Source organism: Silurus meridionalis, chromosome 2, assembly GCF_014805685.1.
Source record: "Silurus meridionalis isolate SWU-2019-XX chromosome 2, ASM1480568v1, whole genome shotgun sequence".
Taxonomy (NCBI): domain Eukaryota; kingdom Metazoa; phylum Chordata; class Actinopteri; order Siluriformes; family Siluridae; genus Silurus; species Silurus meridionalis.
Window position 1 is genome coordinate 26,833,849 of NC_060885.1, and position 19,477 is coordinate 26,853,325.

Sequence of the window (19,477 nt, forward strand, 5' to 3'; positions counted from 1 at the left end):
TAATTTTTGACACAAATATCTGTACTTTCTATTTATTACATTTTCACCCAGGCTCAAAACTAATATTTTTCATTTATTTATTGACATTATCAATTTTTTCCTATTTCCTGTCATTGTGCGGCTTTTTTAATCCACCACTGGTGCATAATTTCCTGGCTTTCATACACCACAGACATAACTAACAACAAGCAAGACCGAAGGCAACAGGGAGTCTGGGAGTAAAGTGGATAAGACACAGTGAGTCAGCGATGTTATCATGATTGAGAACAGAGACATTCCTGATCACCCGATCATCATCACATTTCTCTGCTTGTGTTCTATATGGTGGATGTTCAGCCTGGATACATTTATAAGGTAACTAAATTTGAAATTCTTTTGTATTAATACACTGCCCGTCCAAAAAAATCATGCCTTTTCCTTGATTACGGCATGTATTCGCCGTGGCATCGTTTTGTTAAACTTCTGCAATGTCACAACATTTATTCCTGTCCAGAGTTGCGGTAATTTTTTTTACCAAGATCTTATATTGATGATGTGAGAGTCGGAACACTGGCCAAAGTCTTCTCCAGCACATTTCAAAGATTCTCCATGGGGTCAAGGTCTGGATTCTGTAGTGGCCAATCCATGAGTGAAATTGATGTCTCCTGCTCCCTGACCCACTCTTTCACATTTTCAGCCCGATGAATTCTGGCATTGTCATCTTGGAATATGCCGTGCCATCAGGAAAGAAAAAATCAATTGATGGAATAACCTGGTCATTCAGTATATTCAGGTAGTCAGCTGACCTCATTCTTTGGGCAAATAACGTTGCTGAACTTAGACCTGACCAACTGCAGCAATCCCAGATCATAGCACTGCCCCCACAGGCTCCTACGATAAGTAGGTACTAGGCATGATTGGTGCATCAGTTCATCCACCTTCTTCTTACCCTGATTGGCCCATCACTCTGGAACAGGATACATCTGAACTCATCAGACAACATGACCTTCTACCATTGCACAATCTCTATGCTCCCTAGCAAATTAATGCATATTTTTTTCAGAATAGCCTTACTGATTGTTCTTACTGTTTTTTTTAAGGCTACATAGCTGTTTAGTTCCAATCCCTTCGCATTGTGCATCCTGAAATGCTCTTACTTTCACTATTAAACATAGAGTTCTACAGCTGTTGTTTTTTTTTTTTATGATTTCTTCCTCGAAGATGACGGTTCCTCACTATCCTTTCAGTTCTTAACAATGCGATGGACAGTTCTTAACCCAATTTGAATAGTTTCAGATATCACCTGGTTGTAATTTACAGGTGTCTGGGTAAATTCTAAATTCTTTAGAATGATATAATGTGATCAACCTTTTTGACATCACCACTAGCAAAAAAACTTATTTTAATTACACAATGAAACAATTAAACTATCTAAATCTTACCTGATTATCATGATCGTCTTTACAACAAAAAAAACAATAAAAAACAAAGCAGTTCAGTTTTGTTTACAGTGTGTTTAGATATTAAATAGTGTGTACTGGTTACAGCAAGGGGAACACCATAGAAGCATGTAAATGTCAAAAGTTACCCACATTAATCACAAGCACATCTGTGGAAATTACCAGAGTTTAAACTCATTATCAAAACATCTCCAGTTCAATTTAATTAAATTCAAGTGTTGCACTGTGTTTAAGGCATTGCAAAATTTACAATAAAGAAATACAGAAATTAGAAAAAATTAAATTAAAAAAACTCCTCTCTAACAGAGTTCAGATATTTCAGATACCTTTTTGAATTTAAAGTACTTTCCTTTTTCATACTCTTAGACAGAGTATAATAAATTTCCCATCACCTGAGTCATGCCTTTTTATTAAAAGTAATCCACACAATAAACCCAAGTAACCATAAACACACTGATTAATGTGTGCAAGGCCGTGAACAGGGGGGTGGCCCGGTGGTTAGAGCTACTGTCCCTCAGCTCTCAGAGGCTGAAGTTCTCCATGTTTCTCATGTGTTTTCTCACAATCAGCATTACTCACAATCTGTGGAGGTGACAGAAGGTTGTTGCATAAACAGCAATACAATCCACATTGCAGTCAGTGGTTGATCCGCTAAATGTGTAATTTGGTCATTTGCTTTTGTATTTCTGTGAGTAATGATTTGCTATCGGTCCTTTTTTTTGTCCAAAAATCTTTATTGCAAAATTGCACTTTTACATATAACAATACCATCCCACCCAACCGAATAATCCCAAACCAGAACAAAGGGACATATAAAAAAGGGTTCATTATTATATTAATAATAGACAATTTATAAAAATAAATAAATTAAATGATAGTTAAATAAATAAAAATAAAAAAAGAATTATACCTTCCCTCAATCTAGGGGAGGTATGTACGTATGTACATCATTAAAGTAGGTAATAAATTGTTGCCATTAAAAAAAAAAAAACCTCTTCTGCCTCTGATACTAAATTAGATTTTTTCAAGTTTTATAAAGAAAATGAAATCTTTAAGCGATATTGATTTGGAAGGAGGTTGTGGGGTGGACCAATATAACAATATTCTATGCTGAGCACGCAAATACGCAAATGCAACAACACTACCTTGATTATGGGTTAGAGTTTGACACTGAGATGAAACACTAAAAATGGCAATTGAAGGGGAGATATCTAATTAAAAATTCAAAGACAATTTTAAAGAAGAAGTTCCAAAACGTCTGCAGTTTGGGACAGAGTGCAAACATATGACTGAGGTCACAGGGTGAAAGTCTACATTTTTCAAATATGCCAGGAATGTTGGTATATATCTTTGATAAACGAAAAAGGTGAGAAGAAGGTAAGCTGAATGTCCAAGATAAGTTGGAGAAGGTCATAAATCGTTATTATTGAAAAAGTGATTGACTTTACCTACACCTGATAACCATCTGGCACTGGTACATCTCAAATGGTTTGTGATGTTTGCAGGGTCAGTATCTTCTATTTTCAAGGTCCAAAATCTTTATAAGGTGGTCCAAAATCTTTATGAGGTGGAATCACTACCCATTTGAGATGTACCAGTGCCATTTGGACCCCAAATGGATCATGAATATTTTGTACATTGAACTTTGAGGATAAACAACCTCTTAATCGCTACCCATAAAATAAAATACTACATCTACAGTGTTGAGTCTATAATGATCTCAGATGTTGAACTATTTTTTGCTCAGGAGCTCCTGGTTCCACAACTCCAACTGACTGTATAAGACTATAGAAAGAACATTACTTTTAGTGTTACTCTTTAGTGTTTTGCATTGTTTTTATGATCACACTCGTGATATCACCCAGATGAGGATGTTAATGGAGTTTTTCTTGCTACAGTCACCCCAGGCTTACTCATCGGGGATAAATGCAAACATGGGTTTTCTTATCACTGCTATGCAGATGACACTCAACTAATCTTTTCTTTCCCTCCATCAGATACCACAGCTTCCGCTCAGATATCAGCATGCTTGACAGACATATCTTTATGGATGAGTGCTCACCAACTAAAACTCAACCCCAGCAAAACAGAACAGCTGGTCATCCCAGGTGATTAATCTCCAGGACAAGATCTCCAAATAACTCTACATGACTTTCTGCTCTCCCCTTTTCTGCTCTCCCCTTCAGCCAACCTTGGGGTAACTATGGACAATGAACTGTCCTTCTTCCCACAGGCCGCTGATGTTGCTTGTTCTTGTCGATTTCTTCTCTCTAACATCCAAAGGATTCAACCATTTCTGTCCATACAGGCTGCCCAGGTGCTTGTTCAGTCTCTTGTCATTTCAAGACTTGACTACTGCAACTCTCTGCTGGCAGGTCTTCCCCTGAACGCTATTCGTCCACTGCAAATGATCCAAAATGCAGCTGCACGACTTGTGTTCAATCAGCCCAAGGTCTCCCACACCACCCCACTGCTGTGCTCCCTTCACTGGCTTCCAGTAGCTGCACGTATCAGATTCAAAACACTGATGCTTGCCTACAAGGCCAAAAATGGACCAGTACCATCTTACCTCAGTGACCTCATCACATCTCGCACTGCACCACGCTGTCTGAGATCCTTCAGCACTGCTCGACTGGTACCTCCTTCTCTCAGAATGAGAGGTAAGTACACTTCAAGGCTCTTTTCTGTTCTGGCACCGAGGTGGTGGAATGAACTTCCCCTAGATGTCCGTACAGCAGAGTCCCTGACTATCTTCAAGCGACGACTGAAGACCTACCTCTTCCTGAAATACTTAAATTAGCACTTCCAAGCTTGTAGAATTCAAGGGTTATATTTATATTAAGTTTGTAATCTTGCGTACCAGTGTGGATTTATTCATTACTAAAGACTCAAAGCACTTTTGTACGTCGAATGTAAGACAGAGTGACAGAATGCTGACTTGTTTCTACAGCCAAAAAGAAATAGTTCCTATTTGCATTACAGTTTTTCTCAATTGCTAAAACACTAAACCCTATTTTCTGAACCAAATGCTCAGTTGCCTGAACCCACTGATTGAATCAATCACTCTTTTGGCAAAATCATAAGCACTTTTTACCTGTTTAGACACAACTTGCCAACACATTTTAATTGTGATGCACCCGTGCTGCATAATGGTGAGCACAGGTGACAAAAGTCAAACACAATTAAAGCACAAGTGTCACCACTTGAACACTACAACTCAAAATTGATCACACTTGTGGCTATTGATGTGAGGGAACAAATAAAGTAAGCCAGTTCAGAGAGCACTGTTTTGTGAGACCCTACAATGGATAGAAATCTGAGAGGAAGAGTTCATGTGAGAGGAGGTCGAGGTGGTCAGCAAAGACAAAGAACAGTAATATCTGATGAAATCAGAGCTACTGTGATTGACCATGTTCTTGTCCATTGTATGAGCATGAGGGAGGCTGGACAAAGGGTACAACCAAACATCAGTAGATTCACTGTGTCCACCATAATCCGAAGATTTAGAGAAGAGAACAGGTAATTACCTTTTTTTGACATTATAGTACAGTATGTAAATGTTGACAGCAATTACTGTATGACAGACTATATATTGTACAACAGTATGCTGTAAGTAAATATATGTTTCAGAACATCAATGTAGCAATGTACTGTAGTATTGTAATGGAGGGTTGGTCTAACTGTTTGTAGGCCTAGTATTCCATGTATATTTTTGTACTTTATTTTTACATGGGCTTACTGTACACAAGTGGCAAACGCATAAGATTTCTGTTTGTTTTTACAAGTGCTACGTGTAAATGCACAAGATTTCTGTTGTGTCTTTTTGTACAAGTGCTAAATGCACAGGTTTTTTTGTTTTGCAACATGCATTTAGCAGTAAACAATAAACATTTATCACTCCAGCTTCATGTCCTGAGCATTGTGTTTTCTATTTTTCTACGTAGTGTTTAGTGACTGTTCTGTAGTAATTTTAATTTTGATTGACTCTGGGCACGATTTGACAACATAGTTCAGTTTTGAGCACAGATTGAACTGTTTTGAGGTGAAAGTTTGGTTTTGCAAGAAGAGTTTGAGGTTTTGTGAATGTAGCTTGAGAATTGGGTTTTGTGTTCACAGTTTAGCAATCGAGAAAAACTGTAAATACATATTAAACTCACTTCTTAAAAAAAAAAAAAAAAAAAAAAAAAAAAGGGATGATTCCATATTTAAATGTCAGAATCGATCCTCTTGATACACTGCTATCGATCAGAAGTATTAAAACTTTAAGATTGCACTTCCATTACAGAAATGGAAGTGTGTTAAAAATTTTTTACTGTAATGTTTAGCACAAAAATAATCCTTTAAATTACATGATGTAACAGTTAAACAGTATAAATCTTACCAGATCATCATGATGAAGGGGGATCGGCGTTATTTTTGTCTGTGTGACTGTTCATAAACGTGACAGGAATGTAACTTCCTGTTTCACTGAAACCAGTTTATGCGCATGCTCTGCTCATAAAAAAAAAAAAAAAAAAAAACTAAACAAAACATAACAACAGTTGCTAGGAAATCCCCAGAGCTTCAATAATATTTGAAAGGAGTGTTTGTTCTATAAAAAGCAGCAGAGAAATTCCATAACAACCCAAAAAAAGATTTGCTATCGTGAATAACATCATTCACTTGTTAAATACACAATAAGGTTGTTTATATATAAAGCAGTGTGTACTGGTTACAGCAAGGGGAAGACTATAGTATGGTGGAAATCAAACCAAGATGACCAGAATGACCAGAACAGTCATAACTTACCAACATTAATCACAATTAAATTCAATTTGAATTTGATTCAAGTGGTAGTTCTTTATATCTTTATAATTCTTGAGTTGCACAGGAACTTCATGAATCTTTAGGCTGTTGATAAAAGGTACAGAACCACTGGTAGCTCAGGAGCATGTTAACCTTTAGGTGGATGGAGAGAGAGAGAGAGAGAGAGAGAGAGAGAGAGAGAGAGTGGAGCAAAAATCCCATATATACAGATCCCTCCAGATCTGCTCCTTTAGCTAAGAAAAACCTACTGTGTAAGTGAAAGCTCTGCTCCAATCTGTAGTCTTTATTATTTAAGGCAACAAACAAATATCCTGCACCTTTTGATCACAGTGGTGTCACACATCATATAAAATGGAAAAGATTTGACAGAGTTAATAATAAATCACTAATAAATCAGTTCGGTCTCCTGCAGACTGTAAAGTACACAGTGTGTTACTGATAAAATATTTTTATGCCTCTAATTTGATCAGTATAAACAATGACATTAGATGTGTTTACTGGTTACTGCAAAGTGGAGACAGTAGAAACCTGGAAATATCAGAACTTATCTACATTACTCTCAAACACATCTGTGGGACTTACCAGAGTTTTAAATTTATCATTAAAACGTCTTTGCCAAATACATTTAATTTAATCTAAACTTTCTTTCGGGTTCTTCTATTAGAGGTCGTCACAGCGGATCATCCAGATGTTTGATTTGGCACGTTTTTACGCTGGATGCCCTTCCTAACGCAACCCTCCCCATTTATCCGGGCTTGGGACCGGCACTAAGGCTTGTGCAACCCTAATGTACACTTTTATTTGTATGGAGCTTTTAACAATGGCACTGCACCAAAGCAACTGGAAGAGAGAAAAAGATTTTATTTTTAGGTTTAGTGCTTCTACGTTTATCCATAATGAGTGAACTAGTGGCAGCAGTGGCAATGAAAAACTCTATGAAATAGTAAAACAAAAAATCCTTGAGAGGAACCAGACTCAAAGAGGAACCCATCCTCATCCTCAGAAACACCTCCTGACAAAAAGCTTGAATAAATAAATATGTTTTCAGCCTCGACTTAAACAGATTGTGTCAGAACCAGAGGTGGGAAGTAACAAAGTACAAATATTTCGTTACTGTACTTAAGTAGATTTTTCTGGTACCAGTACTTTACTTAACTATTTATTTTTCGGATAACTTTTTACTTTTACTCATTACATTTTTACACAAATATTTGTACTTTCTATTTCTTACATTTTCAAAACAGACACGTTACTTGAGTTTTAATCTATTAATTTGATGTAATCTCAGTCCACTGGTGTATCATTTCATGGCTCTCACACACCACAGATTTAGGCTAGTTTACGAAGCGAACAATGAGCAGGCAGGAAGCAACAAGAAGTCTGGGTTTAACGTGGATGAGAGAGGAACTCAGTGATGTAAACATGACTAAGAACAGCGACATTCCTGAAGTGCTCTAAGGAGCATTTTATTGATGATTTAAGACCTAGAACAGCGAATTTTAGACTGTGACTCTGTGGAAAACCCAGGTATCAACAAATAGCTTTCACCTTTTGATCAATTTTGGTGTAGTGGATTATATTCATACACTTAGTTAAGCTTATTACTTACTAGAACATCCAGACCGTAAATCCTTACAGTAGTCTAACAGTAGACTAATCTAAATGTAACAAAAGTATGAACTAGTTTTTCTGCATCATATAATGCAGTTAAAAATTATATTTTCTATTTTAGCAATATTTCTACAATGAAAGTAAGCTATGCTACTATTGTTATGATCCTCAAAGGAAATCCCACCGAGAAATTTTACTGCTGCACATGATGATATAGAAAGACCATTCAGAGATCCAATGTAATCAGGAAGCTTTATTTTTAGCCAAATGTGGTCCTAGTAAAATTACTTGAACAAAAGGAAGTTAACAAGCATGTATATGGAGAATTAATGTAGAAAACCCCAGAAAAAAAAACACCCTTGGGCTCCTCTAGTCTTTTTTCCTTCCTCATACTCTTATCTCTTGTCACTGAAGACACGGATCATCACGAAGAATCAGGAATTATTTATTAAACCAGTTCTTTAACATGATGTTAACATGATGTTGCCGATGTATTACACATCTGACTCACTGGTTTTATGTAAATTTTACATAAGTACAGACTAACCTTTTACTGTATTTCTCACAGCAGGATTCTCATAAACTACATGCCTCATACGTGTGTTTGTAGCAAATTGTTCTTCACTTTGTTACACTGGTCCTAATTTAATCCATTTTTATGTTTATTTATATGTGTATGTATGTAAACTGAAAATTTTGCCACACCTACAAAACTCCATAAAAAGCCAAACTCACAAGGAAACAATAAAATTATGTCCAAATGACACAACATGAGGTTCACTCACCAAAGAAATGCTTTTACAGACAACAACCACTGATTTACATTTATATTCATGGCATTTGGCAGACGCCCCTTATCCAGAGGGACGTACAACTTAGCAGGGGAGGGTTAAGGGCCTTGTTTAAGGGCCCAGCAGTGGCAGCTCAGTGGTGGTGGGATTTAAACCTGTGACCTTTTGATCCAAAGACTTATCCTTAACCACTAAGCTACCACCTCTATTTAAAGTGTATGTGTATTAAATAGAACGGCACCTGATTCATTTTCATCACACAAAGGCTAAAACAGCATGACTGCAGAGTAGTAGATGCTAATTTCATGTATTAATCATCTCTCAAGCTTGGAACATTTCAGACATTATTAATATTTCTAGGATAGCTTATTGAATTGACAGGTTATTAAATTTGTTGAATCAAAACCTGGATGTCTCGCCATTTTACAACCACACATTCTTTACAGTGTAGAAAAAACAAATAAATAATCATCCAGATAAACCCAGAAAGTGTGGATTTTATAGATCAGATATGCTTCTTTAACATTCAGCACATCAGACCAATAAGTTTTTTTCTTATTCTTTATTTGAGAAAAAAGTTTTTTATTAGGTGAGGTTTGACCTCTGCTTTACTTCTCTGAGATACTAATTCACAGCTACATACCAATTATAAAATTCCAGTTATATTAACACCTGTTCCAATTAAAAGAGAATATCGTAGACAAGTATAGTTCCAGATACAATCAGGACATGTTGGAATATGTATCTCTAAAACGACCATGCTGGTATTTCCATTACATCACTGACATATTTCGCTTCTTCACTTCCTCATCATTCCAACAATCTTCTCAGCACAATCCACATTGCCGGACTACTGTGTTTTCTCCACACTTTAAAACCGTAATACACAATAACAAACTGTTTTGTCATATAAACTATGTAGCCAGATGTTGCTAGTGCACCCTTACCATCACAACCATGTCTTGTTTTTTTCCCAAACTGTTAAAACAAACAGGAAACGGGCAGCTGTAAAACATGTCTCTGTACACTGTAACATTCCCTTCCCTGGAAATAAAATTCCCAAAAACTAATGCAGCATAATGATGCTCCAATAGACAATTATTTAACTATTAACTATTTACAGCAAAACCTTTCTAATCTGTACTATATTATATAATAATAATCAGCTCATTTAGAACATTTTTATTACATTTTTTACTATTTATAGGCTTATTATTAATGAGTTTAATAAACTATTATAAATGTGTTATAGATTACCAGTATCAACTAAGAGAACTGATTAAAATGGGAAATATGCTTAATTACCAGAATTAAAGTGTGACAAACTTCTATGATGATTTACCTGCTTGCTTGCTGAGGCTTTGAATCCATGTTTTCATGCCTTTAGCAGCCTCCCTTCCCTCTTTCTCTCTCTGTCTTCTTTAAGAACATGGATTAGTTCAGTCTTTTTAACACTTTTTATCACTTTTAGAAGACCGAGAACCAAGTCATTGGCATCAGAAATACAGAATACAGAATCAGAAATTTGGTGGATCAACCACTGATTGTAATGTGGGTTGTAATGCATCTACCTGTTAATGCAAACATCTCCACCTCAACTCTCCAGAGAGCAGGAACACAGATTGTAAATGATATTGAGAGAGGGAAAAAACATGTAAATATGTGTTTCTGTTTATATAAATGGTTTATTATAAGATTTATATGCTTTGAACTATGTACAGCCATTTTGTGAGAACTCTGTGTAGTAAACATGCTTTATTAAAAGGCACTTAATCAATTACTTAATAATTCAAACATGTAAATTCAAATCAAATTTTATTTGTCACCTACACATTTATATAGAGTACAACATGAAAAAGTAGTGAAATTTACAAAATAAATAAAAGTGAAACCAAAATTTTTGTTTACTTTGATTTCTTACTCCTTTTTGAGTTTAGGGTGAATTCAGACACCTTTGGAAAGTTTTTATATTTCAGTTATTTTTATAAGTATATATTAAGCACAGATTAACCCAATCACATAATTCATGCTCTTTTATTAAATGTAATTCACCTCATGATCCGGATGAACCCTAAACACACTAATTAATTATAACATTAATATAATCATATCAGACAAAAATTTAAATGATAAACACTCATTATAATGATTTAAATTTTTATACATTTCTTGCCCTTGTACATTTTTAAAGTTGTAAATCTTATATGTAGAGATATAAAAGATCTCTGCTGTCCTCTTTCTATTTAAATGTGATCAAGCCCCTTTACATCACATTGAGTAATGATATTTCTCAGGAAGAAGTTCTACCGGATGTGTTGAGCAACATGAGATTTCTTTTCCATTCATCAGGATGAGCTCTTTTAATTTACATGAAGTTGCTCTTCAAATGGTTTCCATTAGAAGAGTAGTGAGAGACCTGGATGTGAGTTTGCCCAGCCTCACTGTCTGCTGTTTGTCTGTCACGAAGTTGGTGATCAACAGACAGATTGGGGTGGGCACAGAAATCTGGGTCAGTTTGGCTGAGAGAAGGTCAGGAATGATGGTATTAAAGGCCAAACTGAAGTCTACAAACAAGATCCTTGCGTAGGTCCCAGGCCTGTGAAGATGTTGTAGTTTAGTTCTACCGGATGTGTTGAGCAACATGAGTTTTCTCTGAAGTTTCTGTTTAAATGTGATCAAGCCCCCTGCATATCACATTGAGTAAGGTTATTTCTCAGGAAGAAGTTCTACCGGATGTATTGAGCAACATGAGTTTTCTCTTCCATTCTCTTCCATTCTTCCATTCATTCATTTACCTGAAGTTTCTGTTTAAATGGTTTCCATGGAAAAAAATTTCGGGTCCGTCATAAACACACCCTTAAGGAGCGGAGCCTACTGATTATATAAAGGACACACACACACACACACACACACACACAGAAACACTGAGTGTGTAGAAGAGCTCAGAGCTCAGAGCAGTGCAGTTTGTCTGTTTCTCATAGAGATACTGATTATTACATTTATACACAGACAGCTAAAGGAGGATATGAGAAAAATATCAAGGAGGATTTCAGCAGCGACTCTTCTGTTCCTTCTTCTTGTGCTGGATGGAGTTTTTTCTTACAGTAAGTCGCTTTTTTTACACATTTGTATTTGTATTGTCACACACATGGATTCGTAGTGAACAAAAGTGTAAAGTAGCGGAATAATGATCTCGAGATGAATGAAGACTCCCAAAGACAGTGAGCCGAAACCTGAAAACCGAGGCTTATTACGTTTTTACGCGGTGCAGCAGATTCGTTGTGTACGGACTGTTTATGGAGAATGTTTGGTATAAACTGCAGTATTCATCTCTACTCGGATGACTGTGTGTGTCAGGGGGTTATTATGGGATTTACAATGATAGTGTAACTTCGCTATTTTCGCTGTCGATACTGTGTAAAACCCCCCGAAAGCTGCCGGGGGAAGCACGCGCCAAGGAGAAAATCATTCTCTAATAACACTGTACTCTTCTGACTGGTTAGATTAGATTGTTGATTAATTTTCTACACCAGAAATGACACAATTAACACAAGTTCTACTGAATTTCAGAGAGCAGCGGCTACTGAAGCCCACCATTTAGTATGAATCACACTGTACACGTGTTCATGAGTCATATGCAGATATGCACGTGATCATACGAACACGGAAAATACCGGAAGAACCCCCGTGTCAGATTCAGTGACTCTGGAGCTGTGACACAAACAAAAAGAATCAGAATCAGAAATAGCTTTATTAACAAGTATGATTACACACACAAGGAATTTGACTTGGTGTCAGGAACTTCCAGTGCAGGAGAAGTACAGACATAATGTAACAGAATAGTAAACCAGACAGTTAAATAATGCAATAGATACAGAGTAGAAATGATGTTAAATAAATGTACAGCTGTTTTGTTTTTGTTTTTTACATGTGTTTAGTTTACAAATAGACTTGAATTTTAGACATTTGGATTCTATGTACAAATGAGTTAGTTACGATGGACAGTGTGTAGTTTTAAATATTTTATTTGTTCATGCTGATTATAGCCTGTGGTTAAAAAAAAAAGTTTTTGTGCCTGGATGTTCTGGTGGACGGAGCTCTGTAGCACCGACCAGAAGGCAACAGTTCGAACAGAGAGTGGCTCAGTGTGTAGGGTCCAAGGTGATTTTCTTAGCCCTTTTCTCCACTCTGGATGAGTAAAGATCTTGGAGATTGGGTAGTAGGGCACCAATAATCTTCTCAGCAGTTCTGACCATCTGCTGTAGCCTCTTGATGTCTGATTTGGTAGCTGAACCAAACCAGACAGTTATAGATCTTCACAGGACAGACTCAATGATGGCCGAGTAGAATTGTTTCAGCAGCTCCTGTAGCAGGTTAAATTTCCTCAGTTGGTGAAGGAAGTACAACCTCTGCTGGGCCTTTTTTCGCAATGGAGTCAATCTTATTGTCCCACTTCAGGTCCTGAGAGATGGTGGTACCCAGAAACTTGTATGACTCCACTGTTGTTACAGTGCTGTTAATGATGGTGAGTGGGGGGAGTGCTGGGGGATTTCTTCTGAAGTCCACGATCATCTCCACTGTTTTGAACGTGTTGAGCTCCAGGTTGTGGTGGTTGCACCAGACAGCCAGCTCTTTAACCTCCTGTCTGTAAGCAGACTCGTCTCCATCCTGGATGAAGCCAGCAACTTTAGTGTTGTCCGCAAACTTCAGGAGCTTGACAGAGGGGTTTTTAGAGGTGCAGTCATTTGTGTACAGTGAGAAGAGTAGTGGGAGAGAACCAACCCTGAGGAGCACCAGTGCTGATAGTGAGAGACCTGGATGTGAGTTTGCCCAGCCTCACTGTCTGCTGTTTGTCTGTCAGGAAGTTGGTGATCAACAGACAGATTGGGGTGGGCACGGAAATCTGGGTCAGTTTGGCTGAGAGAAGGTCAGGAATGATGGTATTAAAGGCCAAACTTAAGTCTACAAACAAGATCCTTGTAGGTCCCAGGCCTGTCAAGATGTTGTAGTATATAATGCAATCCCATGTTGACTGCATCATCCTCAGACCTGTTTGCTCTGTGGGCAAACTGAAGGGGATCCAGCAGAGGTCCAGTGATGTCCTTCAGGTAGGCCAGGACCAGTCTTTCAAATGACTTCATGATCACAGACGTTAGAGCAACAGGTCTGTAATCATTAAAACCAGTGTTTTGGGTTTTTTTGGGGACTGTAATTATCGTGCAGTGTTTGAAGCAGTAGGGAACTACAAACAGCTCCATTGATCTGTTAAAGATCTGAGTGAAGATGGGGGCCAGTTGGTCAGCACAGACTTTTAGGCAGGCAGGTGAAACACCGTCTGTCTTCTGAAGACTCGTTTCACATCCTCTACACATACCTTAAGTGCAGGTTGAATGGAGAGGGAGGCAGGAACAGATGTTACAGGGGGGATAGGTGAATGTGTGAAGTGCAGATCAGAGGGGGTGGTGGGTGGTAGACTGGGCTTTTTAAACCGACAAGTGTTTTCATTGAGCTTTGTCACCATAGTTCTTTATAATATATTCTTTGATGCATGTCATTCATTTGTAGTGTATATTTCTTTAAACATACATATTTGTTTATTCATGATATTTATCCTCTTAAAATGGTGTGTGTGTGTGTGTGTGTGTGTGTGTGTGTGTGTGTGTGTGTGTGTTTTTGTGTTGTATAAAAACAACTGTGTAAAATTGTAAACACAAGCCTGTTTTCGAACAGAGCTCTCAATGTAACCGAACAGACCAATCATCTCATATCATCTCATGTAGGTTTACAGATCACATATTTACATTGTGTTGATTGATCTGTTAAAGAACACAGTAAACACGTGTGTTGTAGAATTCTTACATCAATATTATTTACAGTATGTCACATTGAGTAAGCATTATGACTTTCAGGTGATTACTCAGCAGATGACTGTGTGTGTGTGTGTGTGTGTGTGTGTGTGTGTGTGTGTGGTTTTTTGTCTTTGTTCATGTCATAAAATCTACACCAGAAGAAACACTCTTTCTCCAGTTAGATCACTGCTCAATGACTGATGAAGAACGTTTTCCCCTCTATTTTTTCTAGCTGAGTTTGAGATCTCCGTACCTACTGGTGTACAGATGGGTGTGTACGGCGAGTCAGTGGTTCTGCCCTGCACATTCCCAGTGGGCAGCTCGTGGGATGCAGGCAACAGTGTGATCACATGGCAGCGTCACCTAGAGGTGGTCCACAGCTTCTACTACAGCCAAGACCAGCCGCAGTACCAGAGCCCGAGATACACCAACCGCACCAGCCTGTTCCACCAGGAGCTGCAGAAGGGGAACGCGTCACTCAGGCTGGACCATACCACTCTAGAAGATGCGGGGGAGTACACCTGTTCCATCAGCACTCAGCTGGGCAGCCAAAGGAAGAGCTTCAGGCTCAAAGTAGCAGGTAACAATGCAAACATTAATATAAAGCAGAATAAGGGTTAGCTAGTTAGTTCCTTACTGGTAATCATGGTAACCTGTCACTAATCATTTTTTTACCTTTGTCCTCCTTAGCATTTTACCCAGAGCCTCGACTGCACATCTTCATGCTGAATGATGGCCATGTGGAGGTGCTGATGACGACAGAGGGTGGGTACCCCTCTCCTGCGCTGCAATGGCTGATGGGAAACGCCAGCGATGTCACCAACAGCACATACACACAGCTGAGACAGGACCAACACACACACCTGTACAGCGTAAACAGTAAACTTAACCTGACCGCCAGTGTCAACTCCTCCATCATATTCATCATGAAGAACCCAGATCTGGGCCAGGAGATCAGGAGGAACATTGACCTTTTCTCAGGTGGGTTTCTCAAGTTCAACTGTTCCAGAGAATTTGTAATGCGTACACCACAGTAATTTACCTTTATTACAAATGTTAAACAATGAATATTATAAAAGTAGACAGAATTCTAAAATCTTTTTTTTTCTGTCCTACAGAAAACCCAGGATTTGATCAGAGCAATCAGAATGCAGTCATCAGTGGACTTATTGGACTTGTTGTTGCAGTTCTCATCATCATCATCATCATTTCAGTAATTATTCTTCTACACCGGAGAAGGAAAAAAGAAAACTCCCAAAATAATTTAGAGACCAACACTGGATCATCTGCTACAAATTCTCAAAGAGGAACAGACAAAGCTGAGTGTGTTACAGAAACCCTGTTGAAGAAAGGTTTCAGATGAGATTACATTGATAAATAGAATTTATTTAATTTTTCATTACAAGCTGTAATTAAAGATGAACTACACACTAAGGTCTTGTGCTGGTCCACTGGCTCCTCACATTTACTCCTCCCTGAGAGCATCTACAAAATAATCAGCGGTGGAATTTTCACAACCTCAAAATGACCTCCTGAACACTACCTGCTATCTGATACCTGCTTTTGTGGTTTCAGAAATATTTTTGGACATTGAACAATTTGGGCATTCATGTGTGAATGTATTAATGAAAAACCTTGAAGATGAATTCTCCAGCGTCATGATTACTGTTTCTGCCATAAACTGAATGTATGCTGCATTATGGGTTTACTGATGAAAGAATAACTGCAAAAATATATATTGTATATTTACCATAAAATATCTCTGTAAAGATTTGTTATTTATTTAATGTAGTTTTTTATTGTTTTGTTTTTTAATCATGCTTATAATTTATAACTAGTCTACCCATTAAAGTGGTCTCTGGTTCTATACATTTTTCTCTCCTTTATAACACTCCTTGATAATTCTTATTTTAAGAGTTTCAAGTGGGAAACTGAGCAACTACAAGAAGAAACAGGAATTTATAGCAAACTTATAGAAGCAAATGTATTGTAAAACAGGAAAAGCTTAAATCCGCGGACACAGAAATGTTCACACAGACGTTTGTTTGGGTTTCTGTAATAACTGCACTGATTTCTATTAATGTGGTACAAGTGGAAGCCTCAATCATTCTGACATTCTCATTATATGTATCTGTAAATGTTTGCACACCAAATTGGAGTAAAAAACTGTTTACTTCAATTCCATTTTGTTTAAATTAAAATGTTGAATTTTCTTGGTTCTATTGCTTCTTGCTGGATGAGAGGCATGAATAAATGCACTTTAAGTTTTAAAAGGTTTTTAGTCTCTTTTTTAATTTTTATTACATTTTTTTATTATGCATCAAGTGTTATAAGATTCTTTTAGTTGTATAGAATATGAATATATGAAAACCATTTTTCCTCAAAATTTTATTATTTTTCTTTTTTTACAATAGATTTATATTTCTTTCTGAACTGGTTCAGTTTGTTACCTCAAAACTCAAAATCTGTAAAATTTCAGTTTGGAACATTAGTGATTTTAGTGAGTTACTGGGCAATATTATATGAATACTTTTAATTATTATATTATTATAATAATATAAATATTGTCTACAGAATAAAAGCATGAATTTACACCAAACATCAATGTATTCAGCTTCTGTAAAAGCACTCTGAGAAACAGTGTCCACATCTTATATATCTCACACACACACACACACACACACACACACACACACACACACACACACACACAAAGTATGATTACACACTTCCCATATTAGAGTACACATTACTGGACATTTAACTTACACACTCACATGTTAATGACCATAGAGTATTAGTTTCTGACAACTTTTCTGTGTGTGTGTGTGTGTGTGTGTGTGTGTGTGTGTGTATTTGTGTGTGTTTGAGAGAAAGAGAGATATTGAACTACTGAGTGTGATGAAGCAGTTTTACTGTCACCCTGTAGTTGATGATTTTCCTCTAACAGCAAATCCCCATGTGTTTAATTCTTCACAGCATTTTTTTTTAAATAAACACTTTACCACTATAAACACTTTTAGTTTTTCTATTAGTTCTTTCTCTTTAAATTAATAAAACAAAAATATTGGATTCCGAATCTAAAGAACAGCTATGTGGTAGAAAATGTTTAAACATCTAAATTTAAACATTTGTTAAAAATCAAGAGGTGTTGTTTATAATGAGGTCCGCATGCTGTGTGTGTGTGTGTGTGTGTGTGTGTGTGTGTGTGATCAATGTCAGATACAATATACAATAATACAACAAATATCACTTATAAATGTATACATATACTGTATTGTATTGTATTATTTATTTTATCTGAATATTTTCTGGGTCCTGGAACGCGTTATCCGAATTTACATTATTTATTATGGGGAAATTCGCTTGGTTATACGTATGATTTGGTTTGAATTTACTTATCTGGAACGAATTACATTCGCAAACTGAGGATATGAAACTTGTATGGAAATTTGAATATGACATTAAATGTAAAAAGTGTCTACAACCAGTAGAGAGCTTTCGGATTCTGCACTTCAGCTTGTCTTGACCGTAATAACTGTAATAAATGGGCATTCGGTGCCACCCAGATGAGGATGGGTTTCCTCTTAAATCTGGTTTCTCTCAAAGATTCTTCCTTATGCCATCTCAGGGAATTTTTCCTTCATCAAAGTTGCCACTGGCTTCCTCATGAGAATTGAATTGAATTACATTGAATTACCGCCTTACTCTGCAAATCGGTGATTAAGACAATAAAAATGTAAATTATATATAAAATATAAAATTGGTGTATTGATTGGTGTAAGAAACAGTGTTATTTCTTAAGAAGACCATGGTAAAAAAGACCAGCAGTACACACTTTGAAGGCCCTGGGCAGATTAGATTGACATGGCAGCAGATAGAGTCTGAAATCTGATTAGACAAAAAATCCTACATCCACATACACGTACTGGAAGCAGTGCAGCCAAAAAAACTCTACGAAATGAAGAGAATAAACTGTTGGGAATAAATTAATACAATTTCATGGAACAAATATTAGAATTTAGGTTGGGCACATACAAGATGGATATCATAACTAGTTTTAGGATTAATCAGTGCAGATTATAGTTTTACTGTATTAATACGTTACACCTTTTAGAAGTTTTAATGTGTCAACTCTCATTCTTTCCTACATATTTTGATATGACTTTAGTGATTTTATGGAATAGGAGTTGGTATACATATTCAAGGGCGTGCAAGGATGGGTAGTATTTGTGATCGTATGTAGTGGGCCTGTCTGGATCAAAATAAAAAGGTCCGATTTTTTATCCCAGTCCAGTCCAGTCTCTAAATCACACAAACACACAATGCAACTCCTTCTGACCTTCTCTATATTTCTCCAACATTCTCCAACATTCTCAAAGCAAATAATGCATCTGTGTTGCTCTTCCTCGGCATGAAACCTTACTGCTGCTTACAGTTTGTCACTTCTTCTCTCAGCCTGGCTTCCACTACTCTTTCCTATAACTTCATGGTGTGACTAATCAACTTAATTCCCCTGTAGTTACTGCAGGTCTGCACATCTCCCTTATTCTTAAAGATCGGTACTGGCACACTCCTTCTCCATTCCTCAGGCATCCTCTCACCTTCCAGAATCTTGTTAAACAATTTGGTTAAAAACTCAACTGCCATCTCTCCTAAACATCTCCACACTTCTACTGGTATGTCCTCTGGTCCAACCGACTTTCCACTCTTCATTCTATTAATCGCTGCTCTCACTTCATCCTTACTAATCCTATACACTTCCTGCTTCACCATCTTCACACCATCCAACCTTCTCTCTCTCTCATTTTCCTCATTCATCAGCTGCTCAAAATACTCCCTCCACCTTCTCAACACACTCTCCTCACTAGTCAACACATTTCCATCTCCATCCTTTATTGCTCTAACTTGCAGTACATTCTTCCCAGCTCGGTCCCTCTGTCTGGCCAATCAGCATAAAGCCTTTTCTCCTTCTTTACTG

General features: G+C 37.2%; 1 protein-coding gene across 1 annotated transcript; it reads left to right on the forward strand.

The window, feature by feature from the left end:
• The first annotated feature begins 11,542 nt into the window (after window positions 1-11,542).
• LOC124394598 (CD276 antigen-like) lies at window positions 11,543-16,769 on the forward strand. Its single transcript, XM_046862954.1, has 4 exons — window positions 11,543-11,751; window positions 14,729-15,076; window positions 15,187-15,477; window positions 15,615-16,769. The coding sequence occupies exons 1-4, from the start codon at window positions 11,673-11,675 to the stop codon at window positions 15,857-15,859; spliced, it is 963 nt and encodes a 320-aa protein (XP_046718910.1). The 5' UTR covers window positions 11,543-11,672; the 3' UTR covers window positions 15,860-16,769.
• Window positions 16,770-19,477: the final 2,708 nt, after the last annotated feature.